General features: G+C 36.6%; 1 protein-coding gene across 6 annotated transcripts in view; it reads left to right on the forward strand.

Moving 5' to 3' along the window:
* Positions 1-21,562, forward strand: part of LOC136850627 (uncharacterized protein DDB_G0284459-like) — a 370,523-nt gene that overhangs the window by 195,192 nt on the left and 153,769 nt on the right. For all 6 annotated transcript variants that reach the window (XM_067124330.1, XM_067124327.1, XM_067124329.1 and 3 more), the window contains 3 exons: positions 6,216-6,506; positions 14,537-14,629; positions 20,557-20,607. In XM_067124330.1, the coding sequence (XP_066980431.1) occupies positions 6,216-6,506; positions 14,537-14,629; positions 20,557-20,607 (435 nt within the window). The remainder of the gene's footprint in view (positions 1-6,215; positions 6,507-14,536; positions 14,630-20,556; positions 20,608-21,562) is intronic.

The raw sequence follows: 21,562 nt of genomic DNA on the forward strand, positions 1-21,562 counted from the left end.
GTATGCCTACAAGATATGTAAAAAACACAAAAATCAAGCCCCATAAAAAAAACCATAAACATCTTTGTGCACTTTTTTTAACATGTTACAAAACACTTCAGCTCTTACTGTGGCCCCTCCCTTTTCTGTCAAAGTTTTTTTTTTTTTTTTTTTCCGTAAAGAATTTGGTATTTGCTGGTCTCTCTCTCTCTCTCTCTCTCTCTCTCTCTCTCTCTCTCTCTCTCTCTCTCTCTCTCTCTCTCTCTCTCTCTCTCTCTCTCTCTGTAACCCAGAAATAGCAAGAGTGAGAGCAAATCACAGTAGGTGGTATTTTATTCTTAACATGATGCTTGCATCATATATACGAAGGGTAGTCTAAAATTTTATGGAATTTTTAAAAAATAATTTAGTAAAAATAAAATTTACAAACTTAAAGACAATATTTTTCAGTGTAGTTCCTTTCTTGATCAGTGCACTTCTAGAGACTGTTTCCATCTGGTTGATCCTTGTCTGAAGAACTTGGCATTCCTCATTTGGAACCAGGTTTGAGAAGCAGCTTAGGCTCACTACTGCTTTCAGAACAGGCATCTCTTAGATGTTCTCTGAGTTTTTGGAATAGAGAGAAGTCTGATCGGGCAAGGTCATGGCTGTAAGGTTGATATGGTAGGAAATCACATCAAAATTCTCAAAGAACATCCCAGATTGCTTTCAAGGAATGTGCTGGGGCATTGTCATGATGAAACAAAACTTTGTGTTGCAACTTTCCTCATTGATTTGCAGCCAGTGCTTCCTTCAATCACCTTTAAATCCTGTTTAGTAACTTTCTGTGACAGTCCTTTGTCATTCAAGAAAATCTACTAGTATCACTCCTGAATCCCAAAAATCGGTGGCCATTACCTTGTGTGTTGATCTCCCTGCTTTGAATTTAACAGGTCCCCAAGATCCATGAGGAAGCCACTGTTTGGACTGGGCCGTACTCTCAGGATTTTATTGGTAAATCCACGTCTCATTGCCAGTTACTATTTGACTCATAAAAGCCTCTTCATCTGTTTTGATGATTTTGAGAATAACAATTGAAAGGTCAGATCATTGCACCATTTAATCTGGGCGCAACCTCTTCAGAATCCATTGTGCAAAAAGGTTGCTGAGGCCAAGATCTTCATTGAAAATCAAGATTGCCGAGCCATGAGAGATATCCATGGTAGTAGCTACCTGATCAACAGTTAAGTCTACAATTTCCTTCTACAAGCTTTTTAACTGCAGCCACCATTTCTTAATTTCTTGAAGTTGATGGTCTTTCCTCCCTCAGATCATCTTCAAGGTGTTCTTTGCCTTCTTGAAAGTGTGGAAGCTACTTGTCAACTACTGTTTTCTTTAAAGCAGCATCTCCATAAACTTGTTGCGAAGCCTCATTAATCTGAGGTGCTGCAGTTCAGAAAAATCTGGTTGCTCTTGGCAGGAAAAAGGGATCAGGTATCTATTGTGAATGTGAACAATCTCTGTTAAAATACACCCTATAAAAAATAGACAAATGAGAATGTCCGTCGATGGTCCAAGCCGTAACTGCTAATATTAGGAAACAGAAACCTACCACCACGAACCACTATCTGAAAGAGAAAAATCTCAGACAGAAGCAGACAGCCACACTGGAGAACAGTATTCTAGTAAAGGAAGGACAAACTACCTAAAGTGGGTGTCACTGATTTTTATCAAGGTTATAAATATATTAGGCCTCATACAATACCTAACATTCGTGTGGCATTTGCTGACACTTTCATTGATGTTTCTCAAGAGTAAGATGTTAGTCAAAAGTTACACTTGGAATTGTTAAGACTTCAGTCTCGTTTAGCAGTCTCATCACCTGAAGGGGAGGATGAGTTGGAAAATCTGTACGAGATCTACTAATCAAAGGTTTTTTCATTTTACTGGAGTTCAGCCTCATACCCAGCGGACTACACCATTCACTAATCTGTTCCATGTCATGACTGAGACTAAGGGCAGCTTCATTCTTTACTACACCCACGAGTGTTGCATCATTGTCACTCTAAACAATCTTGTTTTCCAGGCCAACAACCGTATCAAGTATACACAAAAAAAGTAACTGTGGACCAAGAACACTACCCTGTTGAACTCCAGACACAATACGCAAACGCTCATATTAACGGGGGATGCCAACCAATCCCTCCCCCGCGAATAGCTAAAACCCACGAATACTTAGAATCCTTCTAAAAACACTTAGAACTGCCAATTTTCATAGTTCAAACACACAAAAAAAAACTAAAAATGCTTATACAGGTATTATCCTACTTACGATAGGGTTAGGTTCCAAAAACCATTTTTTGTTGGAAAAAACATATATCGAATATAGCCTAGCCTACACTAGGGTATTCAGTACCATGTATACATACTATGGTAGCCTAGCCTACACTGTAAAGTATACTCTATACATACACAGTATAGTAATTATTATCAGCTAATTCTGGAGGTTCATGCATAGTGACTTATGATAATTCAATACAAAGAGAAATTAAATAACAAACAAGAATTAGCTTAGCCTACACTATGGTATATGATATACATATATGGTAGCGTAGCCTACATTATACTGTACAATACTCTATATTCACATATCGTATTGTACAAACATCAACATAACAAATATCCATATTTTCCATGGATCTTTTAAAATGTTATGCCTTAATTCACTATCCAATAATATTGTATATATTCTTATATTGCTTTTGTATTATAAATTGCGATCATAGTGATCAATGTTTTGATTTGGAAATCAATTACGAGTTAAGTTTATTTCGCCGTATTCAACTTAGTTCAGAGCGCTTTTCTTGCTTCTAGTTTTTGCAAATGAATCTCTAGATACTTTATTTATATGGGTCAAGGTTATTTTTTGTTATACAAAGTGTTTTCAAGTTGAAATGTAACAAATACGTCTCGTTGTCAAATTAATTTAGCTATTTTTTTCATTAATAGATGACATTGGCCGTTCTGGGGTGTTTGTTTTGTGTAAAAAAAATCAAGATTCTGTTCGCTGTTTTCACTTGATTTCCTCATAATGCGAGCGTTATGTATTTATCATTTATTGGCATAAAAATAGCCGTAATGTGTTCTTTCATGCCCAGTAGTTTTGATGAAAATGCTTTCTCTCCAATTGTAAGTACGGTCGAGTTTCATCCATGTTGCCGATGCATGATAATTTACAGTCATTAGCAGCTTGAACATTGTTTCTCAGCTTCAGCTACAACTTGCAGCTTAAAATTAGCAGTATATTTCCTTGCCAGTCTTTTATCCATACTGAATAAGGGTATAATGTAAAAATATATCAGTCCTATTCTACTTAACGCCATTTGTACCATAACTGCTGTAATTTTTTATTACCTTATGATGGTTAAAATACTGCACAAGTAAAACAGCTGTTGTTATCGGATTTATGATAAGCAAAACAACAGTTTCTCGTTCGGTTGTTTATGGTTGTACGCATTTACACGAGTATAACGTTACTAACAATACTTTTATCTTTCTCTTTTACTTTTTTAACTAGAAGATGGGATAAAGAGATGGAGGAAAAGAAGTTGGTCTATTGTAATTTGGTCTCTCTTGCTGCCTGATTGTACGCTGCTGCCTGCACCCGTGCGAAATTTAAAAATATTTTATAAATATTTTCATATCAGTATTAATTGCTTACCCCATTGCAAAATTGAATTATTATTGTAACTCGAGCACTATCTGAGTATTTTAATAGTTTTATCACAAAAAGTGCATTTAGTCATGAAAATGAGATGAAAATACAGTAATTAGTGAAATTTCTCAGTGAAAAATACTGTGAATGGGCGAATTTTCAGCAAATAATGGGTATATATATTCCATAGAGAAATCCACTGATAGGTGAGTCCACAAATCGTGAGACCGCGAATATGGGGGGTTTACTGTAGGTCTTGGTTTGCTAAAGATCCCATCAACAGCAACTCGCTGCTGTCTAGCTGTAAGGAAATCTTGAAGTAATCCTAAAACATATCCACCTACTCCAAGATTCTGAAGTTTATGAATGTCTTGTGATTTAAGAAATTGAAAGCAGCACTAAAATCTATCTGAATTACTCTACACTCAAAACCATTTTCATAGTTCTCTTGCAAATGGCATATTAGTTGTCCTTTAGATTCCACATACTTATACAGTATAATGCCACATACTTATATAATGGTCCTTTAGATTCCACATACTTTTATAGTTTAAGTTTATCTGCAACTTTTGAATAGTACAGCGCAAAAAAACGAAACCCACTACATTTGTAAACAAATCATCAATGATATAAAAAAGGAAAATAAAAGGGAAAATTTTAGTTCACTTATATTTTTTCAATACTTAGACATTTCTCCATTATTTTTAAACCTTTAACCTTTTGGCATAGTGCTAAATCTTGAAATATTGTGCATTGTCTTCAAACCAAAACTTACGGAAATCCTTCAATTTGGGCATATCTGCTAGTGCCTTCAGTTTCCGTTTCAGATTGCCTGGCCAGTCCAATTTCTGAATATTAAATTCCTTAAGAAGGTTTAGACCTTGTGAAATCGGTGGCAAGGTGCTCCATCTTGCATAAATACACACATGCCCAAAAGTTCCTTGTAAGGGACTAATTCATTTTCCAAGACATTTTCATAAATCTCTCCATTCAATGGGGAAAATATAATCCCCCACTACCCCATATTGAAACATCCCCATACCATCACATAAGTTGGATGAACAGTCTTTGTGTATTTTGATGCATAGTGTTAGATCCTGGGGCCTCTTTAGCTTATGAATAATGTGAAGCAGATTATCTTTCCCAACCCTTCAGTCCAGAATTTTCTGCAAAAACATCCTTTTTTTCATAGGCTTATGAGGAGTGGCTTTGCTGCAACACGACATGGGGAGACCAAAATCGATGGTCCGTTCAGATTCCTAAGCAGATCAGGTTTTGAGACTTCAAAATTTTGGCTGGCATTGATGGATGTTCCATAACTTTTTAAAATGTTATCCGTTCTTTTTTGTAGTTTTTCGTGGGCCTCCTGAGCCTTTCTTCCGCTTCAGTGATGAATCAACTGTCTTAGCGGTTGCACCAAAATAACATTGTGCCAGTTTTTTTGTCACAATTTCTGCTTTCTTAACCAAGGATAAGGGAAGTTTTACATAATTCATTAGCTTTTGATGCGTGAATGGGCACGAGCGCATACAATAAGACCTTTTGATTGTATCACTTGCATTAGAAACTCAGTAAATTGGGGAAAAATATATACTTATTACAGTAATATATACATGACTGTAATTGCAGTCTGCAGATATGCGAATTAAACAAAGAAGCATGGAGCAATCACTTTTTAACTAAAAGAACTGTTTTTGTACTTTTGATGATAAGTTTGTATTCTGTAGTGGATATACAGTGTAATTACTCTCTTTAACCACAGATCCTAAAATTTCAGAGCATGTGCTCACTCAGCGAAATAAAATTACTTTACTAAAATACATTTATAGATATATTTTTAGATTTTGATTAACAGTGATTTTCAATAGTATGATTACCTATTCTGAAATACAAGTAGTACAGTACAATATACATGAAATTACCTGTTATTTAACCAAACATCTTGGAATTTCTGAGCAATTGCCAGGTGAACAAAGTGATATGTACTCACTTTTTAAACATAAATGTAACAATCTACAGTAGGTACATTACACTATGTAACAATATTGTACACTATAGTTAGAAATTTTAACTTGAGAAAAAATAGTCACCCACATGACTTGCAAAACCAAAATCTTGAAAGCATGGATTTTTAAAATTTTTCTATTTATTTATTTTTTTGCTGGACCTGACAGTGCATCCAGTCAGCAACGAAATCCAATGAGTTAAGAGCCGTTAAGTTGAAGTACCAGTGTAATCTGCAACACTCATCAACATTCAAGGAGAAATGGGCCTCAGAACACTCTTGGGAAAATAAAAACTACAAAAAAGAGCTCAGTAAACATTAGCATGAGTTTGAGACATTGGTAGGAAAGAGTAGCTAGGTGGTCTCATGGCTAACTCAGCATAACTGCTGTAAGATGAGTTGATGTTGATTTAATAAATAGAGGAATTGTTGTTATTACTCTGTTAGTTTGCAGATGTATTTTGAAAGTGTACAATGCTTTTCAGTGTAGGGGACATTCTTGAACAATATGTGAAGTATGTCGTATTTTGCTTACAGATCCCAGAGAAGATGGTTGCAGAATGTCTGAAAGTAACAGAAGGTTTGGTGACTTTGGCTTTGTGAAGGACAAAATCCCAAGAAATAAGAAAAGATCTTGGGAATCTTTTGAAGACAACAAAAATGAAAACAGTTATTCTGGGAAAAGTAAGAGAATTGAAGAACCAGTGGTCATAGAAGAAAATGATGTCATTTATGTACGAGGACATGTGCCAAAGCCCAAACCAAGTGAGAAGGATCTAGCAAACCGGAACAAATCTCTTCAGGGAAACATGACATTTGAAGAGGAAGGTAAGGATATTGCCAGAATTTTTCTTTGTCATTTTACATTATTTTTATGGTGCTTAGAATTTGGACTGGACCTGTCTCTTTAAATTACCCACTAACAGATTTAAAATGGCTTTATAGAATCATCTGCCATCTGTCCTTGTATTACACACTTTGTCTGTGCCTTAAATTTGAGGGGAAAAAAACATTAAAAGGCTCATACATGACAGGTAGGATGCTTAGGATTGCAAGGAGAAATAGAAAAACTCTTGCTCTAGCTGTAGTGTGATAAAGCTAGAATTTGAAAAGCTTACGTTTTATACTAGAATTGCTTAAGACCACAGAATTTGCTTTGGGACTTGGTGATTAGGGCAAGCTGGAGCTCACCAGAAAAGGAAGCAGGACATTGTTTTTAAGGTCATAACTGAGATGCGGGGGCTGCAGAAGCTCACAGTAGTCCCAATAACCAGAGAATGCCATGAACATGACTCGATGTCATTTAGGCAAGTTCAAGTTCTCAGGAAGAGGTAAATGGGAAGCCTTTTAGAACCGTAACTTTACCAGGACTGAGACAGTTTGACCTGTTAATAAAGTAATATTTACTGGCATTGCTATCACTTTTTATTGGTAAAATATATTTCAATACAAAGTAGGGAACTATTTTCAACTCAGATTTTATCAGAGCTTTAATTTCAGTATGTGTCTGAACCTTTTGACCTTCTCATACTAAATGGCATTTTGTAAGCACCACTTTTTTAAAGTTCAGGTTTAAAAAAAGAAAAATTAGGTTTAGAAAGTGAGAGATAGAAAAAGAAAGGAAGTAATGAAAATACACCGGTACATAAAAAAGATGAACCAACTCTGGGGAGAAATAGTTAACTGAGGAACAAAATATTGATCTTAGGTTACGAGATGCAAGTGGCAAGATGCTGCGCAAAAAAGTTAAGTCTTGTGTCATTAAGAGGGATATATTGAAGAATTGGACATGTAAGAGAGGCAGATCTGAATAATGCAAGAGGGGAATGGGTCATTGCTTATTTGAGATTGCTTATGGGAGTGATTATTGAGAAGGGAGAGGAGGTAATAAAGATGGTGAAGAATTAAGATTACTTAGGCACCAGAGTTTATTGTTTTAATAAAAATATACTGTTGTATTGTGCAGTTATAGTTTTAGTGGCTGACCTAAGTGTGTAAGATATGTCAGGAGAAGAGGAAATTTTGAAAGGAATAAGTTTAAGTAATAATTGTTCGTTTGTGTAAGGGAAAGTTTATAAAGGTAACTAAGAATTGTAGAGTATACCATTATTGGAAAACTTCAATAGTAATATGGTAGGAGCATGATTGGTAAGCAGGACACACAACAAAATAATAGTTTGGAGAAGAGCTGTGTAGATTTAGACAAGGAAGAGGGGGGTGTATATGTCAGGCATAAATGAAACAATATTAACTCTTTGAGGATTTGGGAGGTAGGGGTAGTCAAAATCTGTCTGTTCCAGAACACTCACCCTTCATTGACTGAGCAAAATGATTAGCAGTAATTTTCTTTGATCATCCATTAACATTATACTTCATGCTATATTAATGTATTTGGTATTATTGTAAAGGTAATGAATTGAAGTTTATCAATATGTAAGAAATGGCACTCCCCAAAAAAATCTATATCACAAGTAAAAGTTAGCCAGAGTGAAAAAATGTTTTTACTTTAAAAAAAAAATAGTGATAAATCAGAGAAAAGAGCTATCCAATTTCTGTTTACACAGTGTAGAAGTATGATAAATTGCCTTTCCAATTATACAAAATTCATAATTATTTGAGCCATGAAGTGCACTAACAAATGTAAAATATACTTAAACAGTGTAAGTTTGCCAAACAGAATAACATATTTGTCACTTAAAAAAAAAATGCCATAAATCAGAATATGTATCATTCTCCATGACAACAAGAAGTATCCATATGAGTCATATTCAAATTTTACGATGCTCTTCTATAATTTATGGCAAATTTATGAAATAGATTCTCTATGATAACTGTAGGCATCAACATAATGTCAAAGGTTGAAAAATGGATGATAGCTATAATCATCATAAGATTCTCAAAGGGTTAAGTTTGAGTGTGAATGCAAATTAGCGTTAATGAACTTGGTGAAAGCTGATGATAGAATTAATATGCATGCTCTTTAGTTAAATAAAAGTTGACCTTTTGTCAAAATTTTTTGTATAATTGGTAGTGTTGGGTGGAAATTGGGTCTGAAACAATGGGGTGTTGTCTTCATAGCTGTTTGGTTTTTTATGATTTAAAAAAATCAGAAATATAGGTGGTAAGTTTTGGGAGTGTTGAATGACAGTTATCTAGTTGAGTTAAATGTTAGGGACAATGAATAGATGCTGCTGAAACTGGTAAAAGTGTTTGGAAGAGAGAGTTGAAGATTTTTTGTACAGTATGTACCTGGGAATATAGTAAGACCTTTTACTCAGAGTGAATGGTTCTCAGTCACTAGGCTTTCAGAATTAGCCCAGATATCTTTGTATAAATTCACGGGAAATATGTTTAGATAACACTTTGTATGCCATACTAAAGCATAATTGTAAACATTAACTTAAGCCTTAGGGTAAATCCAAGATACCTATGCTAGGTACCTTAAATAACTGGAAATATATGAATCACAAACAGTTATGGTTACGGGAAACTTGTTGTTCTTTGACCAACAAGTTGTTTAAGAATCATTTGTCCGAATCAATAATTATAAGTTTCAGTTTTCAAAACAAAACAAAAAATAATCAGACTGCACAGTATACAAACAGCTTAAAAATTATTTTAGCACCTTGAATGGCTGCATTTGTACACAGCAACAGGGAAGCCCAGTGTTGTCAGTGAATAGATAAGTATTTGTATGCTTTTTCAAAATATGCATTTTGCATATACATGCAGTCTCCGGTTATCAGCGAGGGATCCATTCCAGTGGCATGACGATAAGCAAAAATCGCATATAACCGAAAATCAGTAATTTTCAGCACTCAGCAGCACCAATAACCAGAGACTGACGCCTCTGTTAGCTATGTATCAGTGCCAATACTTGATTATTGGCACCGATAAAGGGAAATTGGCGCACATCAGCGCCGAAAATCACCAATTTCCGTCACTAGACAAGTGCTGTAAAACTAGATCGCCGATAACCAAGCCCGCCGATAACTGGGGACTGCCTCCACAGCATTTGCACTTACTAAGACACCATCTTCCTTATAGGAGATATGTGGCATTAGTGTTTCTCATGGGTTGCACTGTAGGTACAGTAATACTAAAGGGTGTTTGCAGCATCCCTTCAGCCCCTAGCTCCACAATTTTTAGCTATTTAATTTACATCCATTCTTGCTACTTTTCTTCCATTTTTCTTTTCAGCCTCTCTAACTATCACTTTTTTGTGAAACTGTGAAGTTTTCTCTCTGTTTCACTTTTAAATTTATGTACGTCATCTCATTTATTTTCTGAATTTCTATCTTGCTTTCCAACTCCTCCTTTTCATTGAATGACTGAAAGTACCCAAGTGTTAGACTAATTGCCTAATTTGCTTGATACTTTCATTTAAACACCATCTTTGGCGTGCAGTACCCATTGTGTCTTTGACATATATTCAGCTTCATGTTCAAAAAAATTTTCATTACTAGAAATATTTTCATTTATTTCAAGCTCATTTTTCCAACATGCTAAGTAAATAAGTTATAATGGACAAAAGCAATGTTAGAACTCTTTTAGTAAACTCTTTTCAGCAAGGGAAATGAGCTCAGTGTTGTATGTATGCTGATTAACTGAAGTTTTTTGATTCTTAAAAAAGGTAATGGCATTAATTAACTTTCATTACTTTCGTAATGTAAATTATTAAAGGTGCATGAAAACATTCTCATTTCTTTTGTCCATAACATATACAGGTTAATGTAAGAAGCAGTTGGATTGTCAGTCTTACCTATTTTACTCTTCCTCTTCTATTTTATGGTTAGCTGTAATGAAAGTAATATTCTTTAGCAAACTTTATTAACACTGCAGTGTAAATCAGTAAATTATACATAAAATGTTGCCACTCAGTGTTGGTAGAATATCTGTCCAGTGAAGTATACATGGGCAGTTGTATTGAATGTTTGTTTGTCAGTGTTCCACCTGCATTATGTGTTGTAATTATCTCTCTCTCTCTCTCTCTCTCTCTCTCTCTCTCTCTCTCTCTCTCTCTCTCTCTCTCTCTCTCTCTGTGTGTGTGTGTGTGTGTGTGTGTGTGTGCATTTTACTTTAAACTCCCCTGCATAACATGGGTTCTGTACCACAGGAGGAAAAACTGTAAAATGAATTGACACTGAATGGTAATCTAAAAACTGCTAACCTAGCAAGGCTGAGGGTTTTCGTGGAGATGCAGAATTTTCAAGGTCAGGAAGAGAGAGAGAGAGAGAGATTTATTTTAATGGGAATACAGACCTACGTTTTCAGTCAGGAAATTATTTGACATGAAGATCTTGCTAAGAGAACAGAAGTAGAAAGGTCTTTAAGTAGATGGTCAATTGTGTAAATTTTTGGAGTACAGACATTTGTTATTTTATCGTATGCACTCAGAATAGGTGATCCAGTGAGGAATTTGTATTTTTATTCATATTAATGTTTTCTGGTATATCTTCTGGGAAAGAAAAGCTTGACTCCATTTTTTGCTGTCTTTGTTGCCTGACAATAGATGGATGATTGTGACTGGGTGAGGAAGAGGGCCCTCTTTGTCTTGGCACATTGTGGAGAGAGAAAACAAAGGTAGCAGCTTTCTGATCCAGGTTAGGGGGAGTTGCATCCTCAGTGCAAAGTTCATTGCAAAAGTGTCAAGGAACAGTTAAAATGCAGAATACTTGAGTTTTCAGATATATCTTGAAAGGAGAGAAATCAGATATATCTTGAAAGGAGAGAAATCAGGCTAAGGTCCAAAGAGAAGCATGAATCATAGGTTCTTTGCTGTACTAATAATGAATATTATTTAGGAGTTTAATCACACATTGCAGTGCCTCCTGCAAAATGTCCCAACCTTAAGCTTTCCTTGTGTGAAGCCCATGCTGATCAGTGGCTTGAAGAAGAGTTAAGAGTAACATCCTTCAATAACTATAAGGCTGGAGAACAGGACACTGCTTATGCAATAAAGGTTGTGCCTCCGAGGCTTCTCTGGAAAACTGTCAAGAAAGATGAACTAAAGCTCTGAGGTCCTTCGAAGATATTGAAGATAAGGTTAGCATAGGTATTTCTCCCATGTAGGAAATTTCTCCCACAGAGTAAGTCTTTTTGGATTGGTTCACCAACAGAGAAGACATTGCTGGGTTTGATTCACCCACAGAGAAGACATTGGTAAACCATTCTGCACTGGTGTTATCCAAGTTTTCCAGGACCTTGATGAAAGGAGGAAAGGTTTAGACTCCCGGATTGTACAGTATATTACAAATATAAGGACTGCCATCTTCCCATCTGTTTGGCTTGAAAAAGCAAACATTCTGGTGGAATGGCCTTGACTCACGTGCTGTGACTGTCTCTGTCCTTCTGGAGAAAATCTCAAAAGGGTTCTGCTATTTGATCTTCCTGCTAATGAAAATTGAGATTGCTAAATGACTAACTTTGTTCTTGTGACTACTCTCTCGTTCTTCTTTTTGTGTTCTGGGTGTGAAAAGTGAAGGTCAAAGACCTAGATTTATTTTTTTAACAAGAAGACTTGCCTATACTGACTGAACAAAATGCTTAGCAATAATTTTTTTTAGATTGCTATCTGTAACATTATCCTTCATGCTACGTTAATGAATTTTGTGCCGTTTAAAAGATAAAGAGTTGAACTTTATCAAAATCAGTTTACAAATGCCAGAAAATAAAAAAACATTTATATCATGAATAAAAGTTAGCCACATTGAAAGTATTTTTTTACTTAAAAAATTGATAAGTTGGAGAGAAGATTTATCCAATATCTGTTTACACAGTGTAAAACTATGATAAATTGCCTTTCTAAAGATTTGAAATGTATTACTACTTAAACCATGTATGGTGCCATAAAGCTCATTCAGGAGAATGTAAAATAGACCTGAGTTGTGTAAGTTTGACAAGCAGAATGCAGTAATGCTTTATGTCACCTTTTTAAAAATTTTACAATAAATTAGAATATATATTAGTCTTCATGACAATAACAGGCATCCATATGTTCCATATTCAAATTTTGTAACGATAATTTTTTATGATTTATGGCAAATTCATTACAAAAATATCTTTCAGTGATGATTATAGCTCATATCAGAATCTCAGAAGTTGAAAAATGGATGATGACTATAATTGCCATCAGAATCTCAATGGGTTAATTTAAAAGTGATGTGGTTTTTGATGTTCTTTAGGGATTATACACCTGCTGTCTGGAATTTGCTATGGAGTCCCAGGAGTCCTGTCATTATTGATACCCACGAACCTCTCTAGTAAATACTGTAGACTGAAATCTGCCCTACCTGTTAGCTATTTACCAAATCTTGCATGTCTAAATCTGCTAAGAATGAATTCTGCATCAACTGCTAGCTTTCCCAAGAAGATGAGATACCACATCAGATATCACACCATCATAACTAAGGGTGTTAGTACCACTAGAAACTATTATATTAGAGAACCTGTGGATCCTGTTCTTCATTGGATGAAAAAGCACCAGAGATTCCTTTCCTTCATAATAGAAAGTAGCCTTGTATCAGTTTGAAGATTGTCTTCTTGCTGACATATAGACCCAACTGCCATAACTTGAATGTCGAAGGCAGTCTTCTCTCTGACATGTAGACCCAACTGCCATAACTTGAATGTCCAAGGCAGAACTGATGAAAATGTTGAAGATAATGTCCACACATATATAACTACAAGAATTAGGAGTCTTGCCCATCCTGTGCACTTTACTCAACAGGTGAAGAAAATTTTTAGAGGAAAGCCACCTGTAAGTTACTCTGGGAGCCACCAAGTGAAACTGGGGAAGTTGTTCAATATTCTGTGTCCAGTAAAGTTGTTCAACAATCTTATTTTCAGTAATGTCGACCAAATCTTGTCAAGAGTGTGGTGTTCTTCAAAGTCCTGGCCTGAGCTCTAAAATCTTGTGCAAAAGAAAATATAGTACTTATAGTACTAAATAAAATACAGCTTTTTATGGAATTTCCAAGTATGGTATATATTTACCTCTGTACATTGAAGAGCAATGAAATTTTTAGTTTGCATAAGAACATAAACCACCTTTCTTTCAAGATTCAGGCTGTCAAAGATGTTATTCTATGGTACCATCTCTATACTTCAACCAGAAATAATAAATAAATATCCATAATTATGTCATTGAGTAAATGCTCTTTTGAAACCATACAAATCCATGGTAAATTTTAGGTTCTGACCTCACCACAGTGGTAAAAATATGCAAAATTTAAAATTTGTATGATAAGTGTTATGCAAAGTCATGTAAAAATATGAAACAATAATGGGTCATGCTTGGTGATAATAAAATGGCTGTTCCTTCATAAATAAATGCCAAATGTTTAGATTTTCCAATTGTCTGTTAGATATAAATCTGGCTACCAATAAGCGAGACACTAAAAGGAAGGCTTTTATCATGCTGGAACTTAAGAACCTGTGAAGTGTGTGTAATTATCTTGAGAATCTTTAGAGTCAGGAAAAGTGTGTAGGAAATATCTTGATCATGGATTGGGCTAATTATAAGTATTATGAAATAAATATTACTCTTCTTTTGGTGCCAATTTCACTACTGAGTTATACCGTTTCCCAGTTGTTGAAATTTGTAGACATAATGGATGATGGCAGGGTAAGAGAAGAGCCAGGTCACAAAAAAACAGGTGAAGTAAGGAGAATAGCAAAATCTAAACAAGTTTGGAAGGAAATAGGAGGAAAATTTTATTTTAAAAATTTATTTTTAACCATATTTTTTATTAGGTCTCCTATTTGATGAAAATTTGATATAATCTTATCAAATTCCTTTGTCTCTTTTTATGAAGTAAAACATTCTCTTTTTGACATTATTTTTTTGTGATCAATAGCTGAACGTCGCAAAACCCACTGTATTGGAAACCTTTTGGCTACTTTGGCAAGTCGACCCTTCCCGGATCCTCGACCACCATCCAGTAATAACAGTAAGTGATGATATCTTTCTCTAAAAACTTAGTATGGATCATTACATATTTGGATTTATTTTTGTATAGACTGTGCAATTGATAATGTTCTGATTGAAATATATTTATCCAAATACGAATTGAATGGTTTTTTAATGTCTTAAAAAGGAAATGATTCTGTCCATAATCATCATCATCATAACAGTTTTTAAAAAAGATTATCTCTTTTTATGCTTAGCCTTGAAATGAATCACCTTCTTTCTTTTTCTGTCTTGTTTACTTTCTGCCTGCATTCCCAGTTAGTCTAGATCTTCATCTGTGCCATTTTCCCATGATTTTTCTTGGTTTAACACAGGTTTTGTGCTGCTACTGTATCTACTATTATTTTTACTAACTGTTCATCATGCCTGATTAACCTGAACTGTCTCAACTTTTGAGATCTCTTAGTTTTCAACTAGAACTAGGACTAACAGCCCAAGTGAAAAAGTGTCACTCAAGATGAATTTTATAACAGTCATATTACTTTATTTCATAATGTTCCATTCATAAAAAGGAAGTCTGTGTCATAACCATCTATTATAAGAATGGGGTATTTATATTGCCATTGGTCTGTTATAAAGATTAGACCTTTATACTTCTCTTTATAGGCCTATATAAAAATAACACTATCATTAGAGGCCTTCAATAAGGATTTGATCATTATTTCACTATAGGTCTTTCATATGGATTGGATATTTGTATCATTGTAGGTGTATTATATGAATCAAGGCTTTATTTCATTATAGACTATTATATTCATTGCATATTTTAGAGATTTTGTTTTATTCTAATATGTCTTTCCTTTGATAGTGATCCATATATACTTCACACAGATGTTAAATGTAGATTATTACATGAATACTTTTGTATATACAGAGATAGGGAGTAGTCCTAGTCTCTATGTTCAATGTCTTCATCATCTTTAAATTGTATTATATTTGTAGTTTAATTATGCACTGCATTCATTTGTTTATTTATCTACTTATTTATATAAATTTATTTCTTACAAGAAATATAGGTCTATTTGAAAAATGTTGAATACATTGGAAAAAATATCGTTGAGTACGGATAAATATATTTATTACTATTATATTCAATATTTCATTTACATAATATCTTTAAGGACAATGTCATAGTTAGTTGCAGTAATGTTGAGCAAATACGTACAGTTATGGCAAAAGAATGGGAATTTATTTCAAGAGAAGCAAGCAGCACAGCTTACGAACCACCAAGCGCTTGGCATCTGCTAAAACCAATATGAACAAAAGGGAAAACATTAGAGAGAAATTTGATGATAAAAAAAGCTCACTCATTACTTCCTCTTTGAGTCTTCTTATCCCTGTGGTAGGCTGCAATTGACCTGATGACACTCGGAGTGATATTATATCACTGTCTGAGGATGTAAGTGATGGCCTCATGAAAGTTGCCAGTTACTGTTGTGTAAACTCTTGTCCAAGTCACTGAAGAGTGTGCCAGAACTTTCCAGAGTGACTGTGCAGTGAATTAAGGATTAACAATGAACAGTCAGAGGGAAGAAATAATAAGTTTTCCTTTCCAAATAATTTCTAATCCTTTATTAATAAATATATACTTTTATATAAGCAACTTACCAAGTAATTACATAGCTATAAGTTTTTACTCGTCGGCAGCTAGAACTTTGAAATTCGCAGTAGCGCTACTTTTGTTTTGGTTAGGTGACTAACCCCGCCCACTTAAGAGAGGGCCAGCCCCGCAAGAGCTCAGTATGTTTCTGCTGCCTGATGGCTATTCAGCGGTGATTAGCAGCAGCAGTTTTTTGCAATTTTTTGCTTCTCGGTCGTATTTTACAACAATTGGTGAAGTATTCTCTCTATGTTAGCCTTTTCGGCATAATTAGACAGGTTATTCCAGATCGAATTTACCGATTCTTGACTGATTTTCTAACTAATTTTAGACATCTAGGCTTTGTTCACTTTTGACTGGTTGGCAATATCCGATTTTAGTTCCCAGAGTTTTAGGTATTGCAGCAAAGGCTGTAATACTAGATTAACTAAAGCCTGTCATGACCCCACATACACTTTGCACATCTTGTAAGGGTCAGATTTTTCCTCCAGGCTTGACTTGCAATGAATGTGAACATTGGGGTGTTAAATTGTGGAAAACTTTGAGTAGTCATTTATCAAAGTTAGACAGAGACAAAAAGAAGAAAGCTGCTTCTAGAGCCATTAGTAAAAAGACATTAGCTAGGCAGGTTTCTGCTAAGTCTGTGACTGATAATGTTTCTGAGTCTATACCTTTTATTCCACCAAATCCCAGTTCCCAGTTTGTTCGGCCATCTCCTCTCCCTGGCTCCCTTACTCCCAATCCTGACCCCATTGCCAGCCTTGAGTCAAGAATTAACCAGAAATTTGAGTTATTAGTGAATACAGCCAGTCCCCCGGTTATTGGCGGGGGTTCTGTTCTGATGGCGTGGTGATAACTGAAAATCGTAATTTTCAGTTATTGGCGCCTGTTAGGTATGTATCAGCACTGATAGGTTGGAATCGGCGATTTTCGGCGCAAAAAATTGCCAATTTTCATCGCTAGACAAGCCCCTTAAAACCAGATCATCAATAACTGAGCCCGCCAATAACTGGGGACTGCCTGTACAGTGGAACAGATGGGCACTTCAGTGAGAGTCCTTATGGACAGGTGTAGTGTTAAAAGTGTTGGTGAAGGGTCAGTGGAGGAGGTGGCTGTCTGTCCCACCGATTCTCCAAGGTAAAAGTCCCCTAAACCTGGGAGGAGCCAAACTGGTAGCCCAAAGGAGGTCAGTAGGGTCTGCCCACAGGCAGTCGCCCCCTCAGTCGGACCTGTTGTCACTTCCCAGGTCACGACAGAGGGTCACTGGCAAGGCGTCTTGATGGAAGTGAGTTGTCTTTCATTTAATCTTTCTAGCTCTAGTGAATCCAGTCCCAGACGCCAATGGCGCCTTAAAGACAAAACTCATCCTTTGAAAAGACGTGCTAGGGAAGTGTCTCATTCCCCTTCAGTGCCTGTGAAAAGTTTCAGAGAACCTTCAATAGATAATCGTCATGCAGTTTTTGGGACAGTCCTGAATACTTCTCTCAGGATCACCCGGAATTAGAGGGACAGTCTTCAACAGTTAAGCGTGCCCCCTCTCGCAAGCACTCTTCTTCTTCCTCTAGGAACTCTGCCGAGTGCCCATCCGTCACTCTGGTGCGTTCTCCTGATTTTAAGAAAGTGTCCGAGCACCCATTGGCGCCCAGTCACCCAGCTCCTGTAACCCTAGTTGCTGCTGACCTCCCTCGAGCTTCCGAGCGCCCATTAGTGCCAGAACACTCAGTGATCCCCAAGTCTTCAGCTACTTCTGTGATGCAGCCATTGGCGTCAAAGTGCCCAGTGGCGCCAGGGCCCCCCCTGGTGCCTGAACGTCTTTTGTCAGAATGTTTGGTTCTTCCTGAGTGCCCATTGTTGCCCAAATGCCCTTTAGTGCATGAGCACTGGTTACCTCCTAAGCTCATTTGGTTTTGCAAGCATCCACTGTCGGCCAAGCCTCCTGGGGCGCCAGCGCTCCCTGTCGCCACTTCTAAGCTCCCGACACCTACTCCTGTCATCGGGGTTATGGATCCAGCATCCATCCTCTGCTCAGCTGCCCCCTCATACTAAGTCTCTGGCCTCGGCACAACAAGCTTCCGCAGTAGTAGACCCTTCTTTTTTGTCTATACAACGACAGTTGTACAACATCTTGGCTTTAATCAAGAAAACCTCTTGCTGAATTGTCTCCCATTTCTTCAGAGGAGGAAGACGAAGTGGACCCAGTTACCCCTCCTACTGGATATGTTTCGTTGCTAAGGTTTTTGTTGGCAACATTTCCAAATTTTTTCTCACCTACAGCTCTGGCTTCCCCAGTTTCAACGTATTTGATGGACAGTCAAACTAAAAACTCTAGACTCCTGGAGATGGTACTGTCTTCTTCTGTCAAGAAGGCATTACATGAAATAGAAAACTGGCTCTTGGGTAAGAGAGAGTAGGGAAGAGCTTCCTTTAGTCGCCCTCCATTGAGGCTCTTGCAGAGGAGAAATTTGTCTTACGCAGCTGGAGAGGCCCCATCCCTGGGAGCTTCTGTCTCCTCCCAGGGGGACCACTGATTTAATAGACTCTTTCCGGAGGTCTGCCTTCAATTTGGCTATGACCCTTTTCTCGATGTCTGAACTGGATCACTTGATCAAACACATATCTAAAGTATTTGAAGTGTTTAGCTTCTTAGATGGGCAGTAGGAGCCCTTACTCGCAAGATTAAGGATTGTCCCCTTATACCGGAAGACCACTCTTTCGATTATATAGAAGTTATCCCGTGTCTCGACAAGGGTATAAGGAGACGACTCTCTGGAGCTGTCTTCCATATTTCCGATGACTATCTTAAAGAAAAGGGAGCTTTGGTGTTCCTACACCACAAAAGGAGTGACTCTCTTGCAAAAGTCCTCTCTCCTCTATTCCTCTTTGGATAAGAAATACCTGTTCCCACAGGTAATGATACTACAAATTGCTTCTGACCTTCAGAAAAAATCCACTCAGGACCTTCTCGCTCAATCTGCAAGACGCCCTAGAGAAACTCCTGTGTTCACTTCTAGAACAAATTCCCCAGTTCAATCTCGGCCCTTTCATGGTAGGGGCAGGCAAAGAGGCTTTCTCAGACCTCCCACGATTGCCAGATTTGCCTCACAGACAGACAATCAAGAAGTTCTCAAAACCCCCCCCCTTGCGTAAATGAGAAACTCCTCCTCCGTACGCCTGTAGGAGCAAGGCTCCTCCACTTTTGGGAACATGGGCAAGCAAAAGGAGCAGAAACTTAGATTGTGGAAGTCTTGATGGAGGGATATTCCATCCCATTCATTCGGGAGCCTCCTTTGACCAGCACGCCTGTCATGTTGACGGCCTACACTGTAGGCTCCAAGAGGTTTTCCGCTCTCACCCAAGGAGTATCTTCCCTCCTCGAGAAAGAAGCCATCAAAGTGGTTGAGGAAACCAGCTCTGGGGTTCTACAATCGGCTGTTTGTAGTCCCCAAGGCCTCAGGAGGCTGGAGGCCAGTTCTGGATGTAAGCGCCCTGAATTTATATGTCCAGAAAACCAGATTCAAAATGGAAATGACCCAATCCATCCTAGCAGCCATTCAACAGGGGGATTGGATGATTTCAATAGACATGAGGGACGCTTACTTCCATGGCCCAGTTCATCAGGACTCGAGGAAGTTCTTAAGGTTTGTTTTCCAGAACAGGATGTATCAATTCAAAGCCCTTTGCTTCAGCCTATCCATGGCTCCCCAGGTTTTCACGCAAGTCTTAGCTCCCATAGCGAAATGGTTACATCTGATGGGGGTCAACATTTCGCTCTACCTAGACGATTGGTTCCTTCGGTCTCAATCGAAGATATGTACGGATGACCTTCAGAAGATCCTTCGTCTAGCCCAGGAATTGGGGCTTTTAATAAATTTTCAAAAGTCCCAGCTGACTCCTTCTCAGGAGATAGCATATTTGGGGATGAGGATAAACTCTCTGACTTTTGGGGTTTTCCCCTCCCCCCAAAGCATTCAACTGTCTATTAAATTGAGGTACTATTTTATTGTTATTTTGGAATATGGCATTTACATAAACCATGGTTTTGAAGCCCAAAATTGATTATTTACCGTGAATAATTTATTTGTAAACTCTACAAATTTTATTATTAAAAGACAAACCTTTCTGGCCAGCCCAATGAGCATTGGGTGTTCTAACTCAGTAGTTGGTTGAACTATTTAATGACAACAGTAGTTTCTTGGAGCTAGATGTTATATTGTTGCCTCAAATTCTGTTTTATATATACAGTAATGATTATTTGTACAGAGATTACTCTCTGACTTAAGATTATAGTGTGATCGTTTTGTTTGCAGGTTACTCATATGGACAAGGTCGACAATGGAATAGGGGTAGAGGGGAGAAAGGTAAGCACTTGTATTTTCTTAATGAAATCTTCTTGTTTTACACACTAATTTTCCCCACTTAGGTGTGGTTGGAATAAATGAGAAGCAAGGTAATGACTGAAAGTCATCTTGCTGTAAACAATATGCATGTTTGATTGTATAAGATTTATGAATTTTTAACAAGTTTGATAAGTACAGTAGTTACCTTAAGCAAACTACAGTAGTAAACAGGCTTTTACTTTCAGTCAGAAACTTGCTTTTATTGGAATTATGGAAGTTTTATTTTCAAAATGTGTGTCAGAGATACAGATTGGAAGTACTTATGCATGAACAACTCTTGTATTGATTTCGTAGAGAGGCAGCACAGCTACATAATTTCTGTGTATTATATTTAAAAAAGTAATATCTTTGAAATAAAGTAAAAGTCAACAATTTCAAGTAGTGTGCAGATTCATATTATTTTGAAACATCTTCACAAGGCTTTGATAGTACAGATATTTTCTTAATTTTGTTTTAATTTATGGAAGTATAAAATCACATTCAGATTTCTCTTTGAAAACTGGAAACAATTGGTGTGACAGAACTTTTACTCAAAGGCAAAATTGATTGCTTTATTTTTTGTAGGTGTTTTGATCTAAAGTGGGTGGAGTCTTTGAAACATGAAATATCTTTATTCTTTATTTGTTACTGTAATGACGTGGAAAAGTTCCTTAAGTATTCATGCTTTTCAGTGAATATTAGCACTAAAGAAATGGAGAAATATCATTGCGTTACAGTAAATATTTGCTATTTAACATACACATTTTTGGGGAGCTATACTTAATTAAATTTTCGAAGTATTTAATGTTACTATGGCTAGTTTTATGCTAAAATATTGATAGTCACTGTACTGTTTTGTTTAAGGGTATTATTTTATTTTGGTACTTCTAAAATATTCTGCTTTTTCATTGACATGAAATTCAAAATATCAGTTTTT

This window comes from Macrobrachium rosenbergii, chromosome 22, assembly GCF_040412425.1.
Source record: "Macrobrachium rosenbergii isolate ZJJX-2024 chromosome 22, ASM4041242v1, whole genome shotgun sequence".
Classification (NCBI taxonomy): domain Eukaryota; kingdom Metazoa; phylum Arthropoda; class Malacostraca; order Decapoda; family Palaemonidae; genus Macrobrachium; species Macrobrachium rosenbergii.